Source organism: Eumetopias jubatus, unplaced genomic scaffold, assembly GCF_037043125.1.
Source record: "Eumetopias jubatus isolate StellerSeaLion01/CBP00866 unplaced genomic scaffold, mEumJub1_p1.0 scaffold_15, whole genome shotgun sequence".
Lineage (NCBI taxonomy): Eukaryota > Metazoa > Chordata > Mammalia > Carnivora > Otariidae > Eumetopias > Eumetopias jubatus.
In genome coordinates, this window is record NW_028274821.1 from 3660508 (window position 1) to 3663295 (window position 2788).

The window sequence follows — 2788 nt, forward strand, 5'->3', positions numbered from 1 at the left end:
GCCTGGGCTCCCGCCCCTACCACCCCCGAGGGTGTCCAGCCCCCAAGCGAGCAGAGGGAAAGGCCTGGTCTGGTGGGGGGGGCAGTTGCAGGGTCACACGCTGTCACATGCATGCAGATGGGACCTGCTTCCCCCAGCCCAGGCTGCTCCCGCGGCTGCCGGCCCGACCCCTCGTCCGGGATAAACCGCCTTCAGAGACGGCCGGCGCCTCTCTCAGTTCCCCGCGATGCTGGGCATGGCGGCCTCCATCTGAGCCGCTGGGCAGAATCCCTGATTCTAGAGAGGGGGTGCTTATTGGTTGGTGGTGTGATAGGCCCTCTCGGGGACGACAGGGCCCGGCTCGGTCAAAAGGCGATTTTGAACACGTGGGCATCGTACATGCTACCCTGACGACAGTGGGTGTCACGTGGGGAGGGGAAGGGGACGGGACTGGGGGTGGGGGGGACACGCCACGGCTCCTCCCACGGACCGGCCTTCACATGACCACGCATTTGCCCTTGAGCTTTTCTTTCCTTTTCTGCTGCTTGCTCTTTTTCCCGTCGATCTGGAGGCTCACGGTCCTGCGCTTCTCTAGGTTGAGCAGCTCCTGAAAGAGCTCCTTCACGTTGTGGTTGAGCTTGGCCGAGGTCTCCATGAAGGCGCACTTCCACTTCCGGGCCAGGGCCTCGGCTTCGCTGCTCTCCACCTCGCGGCTGGGGCTCTCGTCACACTTGTTGCCCACCAGCATGATGGGAATGCTCTCCACGTCCCCTTTGATCTCACAGATTTGTTCGTAGATGGGCTTGAGCTCCTCCAAGGACTGCCGGCTGGTGATGGAGTAGACCAGGATGAAGGCATGGCCCTTGGAGATGGACAGCCGCTGCATGGCCGGAAACTGGTGGCTGCCCGTGGTGTCCGTGATCTGCAGCGTGCAGATGCTCTTGTCGCAGCTGATCACCTGCCGGTAGGTGTCCTCCACTGTGGGGATGTAGCTCTCCCGGAACGTGCCCTTCACGAAGCGCAGCACCAGCGAGCTCTTGCCAACGCCCCCTGCGCCGAACACGGCCACGCGGTAGTCATTGCTCTGCTCCGGCATGTTGCCTGAGACCTCTGACTGTCACCAGGAAGCACCTAGCAGGGGAACCAGACATGGGAGAGAACTCGTTAAAAAAAAAAAAAAAAATACAAGGAAGTAAAGAAAATCTCGAGAAGGATTGCTTTACCCTCTTCTGATATAGCTTAAAAAGAATGGGAGGGATACATTTTGTTTTCACGGTCCCGACATAAGATAATTTGAATTTCATTTAAAATTCTAGAATTCTAAATCCAGTAATTACGCTCAATCTCCAGTTTTCAATAGGGCCGTCGCTCTATTCAGCAGCCAACTAGAGTCAGTCTGTTTCTCCTTCTCAGACCATGACTCTGAGCATCCCTGTGCCTAGGGAGAGGGTGCCAAGTCAGTCCAAGGCAGGTGGAATCAAGGAAAGGTAAAGGGGACATGGGAATGAACCACCCTCCCAACACACACACACACACACACACACACATAATCGCAGAGGACCCTTATTGTTTTACTCAAAGTGCTGTGAACACCCAATATTCAGGTCATAATAATATGTGATTTTTTATAAGGATAAGGAGGGGGGAGTGGAGGATGCTATTAATATTTATTCAATGTTTATATTAACCCATGAAATTCTCACCACCCTATAGCACTGGTGTCACTGTCCCCGTTGTACAATGAGAACACTGGAACACAGAGGGCTTCGGGGAATGTCGAAGTCCCTGACTTCACCCAGCTGGTGACAGGGGGCTGGTGGCAGTGGCTTGGGCGCTAGTGTGGACTGTCTCATTGAGCAGTGTTGACAGGTAACTAAGGAGCTCGGAGGGGCCTTGCATTCAAATCAAATTTCAATCAAAATTAAAATGGTCATAGGTAGTTTCTTTTTAAGAATTACCAGGAGCCGGGTTGCCTGGGTGGCTCGGTCGTTAAGTGTCTGCCTTTGGCTCAGGTCATGATCCCAGGGTCCTGGGATCGAGCCCCGCGTCGGGCTCCCTGCTCGGCGGGAAGCCTGCTTCTCCCTCTCCCACTCCCCCTGCTTGTGTTCCCTCTCTCACTGTGTCTTTCTGTCAAATAAATAAATAAAATCTAAAAACAAAGGAAAAAAGATTACCAGGAGCTGAGTGTTATCGAGATAACAGAAGAAACAACCAGAGGTGTTCGTTAAAACGGAACGGGGTTTTCCTTCATTACCAACATCACCCCTTGCCCAAGGAGTAAGTGTGCTGTCCTCACATATAGATGACCAAATATCTTTCATCCTGTCCCTTCTTTGGGAAGGAAGGACATATAACACCCAAAAAAGTTGAGAATTAATAAGCAATATCCAATTTTTTTTTTTTTTACCCCAAGAAGACAATACTGTGGAAATGAGAAGCATGGAACCCATTTTCTCCAGGAAGCCATGGTGCTGATATTCACACTTCCCATCTCTAGTAACTCATGGACAATAAGAAAAGATACTGCTCAGCAAAGTCATTTTCAGAGGCAAATGATTAAATGTAATTAGCCATGGAAGCAAATAGGTGTGTGCAGTAAATATGTCCACTGGCAAACAGAACACTGGATCGAAGCCTGGGACACTGGCATTCCATCTTCTGATTTCTCCCTGAGTTCCCTGTATGTTTGCCTCCAAACCTGCTCAATGAAATCTCCGGCTGTTATTCTGTGCACTTTGGAAACCCTAACCTACCGAGAAGCTGAAGAAGCATCCAATGCCAGGAAAACACAGAGAGATGTCAGGCAGTT

At 51.5% G+C, this 2788-nt stretch overlaps 1 protein-coding gene across 1 annotated transcript; it reads right to left on the reverse strand.

The window, feature by feature from the left end:
- Positions 1 to 475: 475 nt before the first annotated feature.
- DIRAS2 (DIRAS family GTPase 2) lies at positions 476 to 1075 on the reverse strand. Its single transcript, XM_028117309.2, has one exon. The coding sequence runs from the start codon at positions 1073 to 1075 to the stop codon at positions 476 to 478; it is 600 nt and encodes a 199-aa protein (XP_027973110.1).
- Positions 1076 to 2788: the final 1713 nt, after the last annotated feature.

Coding starts and splice junctions, on each gene's coding strand:
- DIRAS2 (XM_028117309.2), bottom strand. CDS start 1,075: ATGCCGGAGCAGAGCAATGACTACCGCGTGGCCGTGTTCGGCGCAGGG.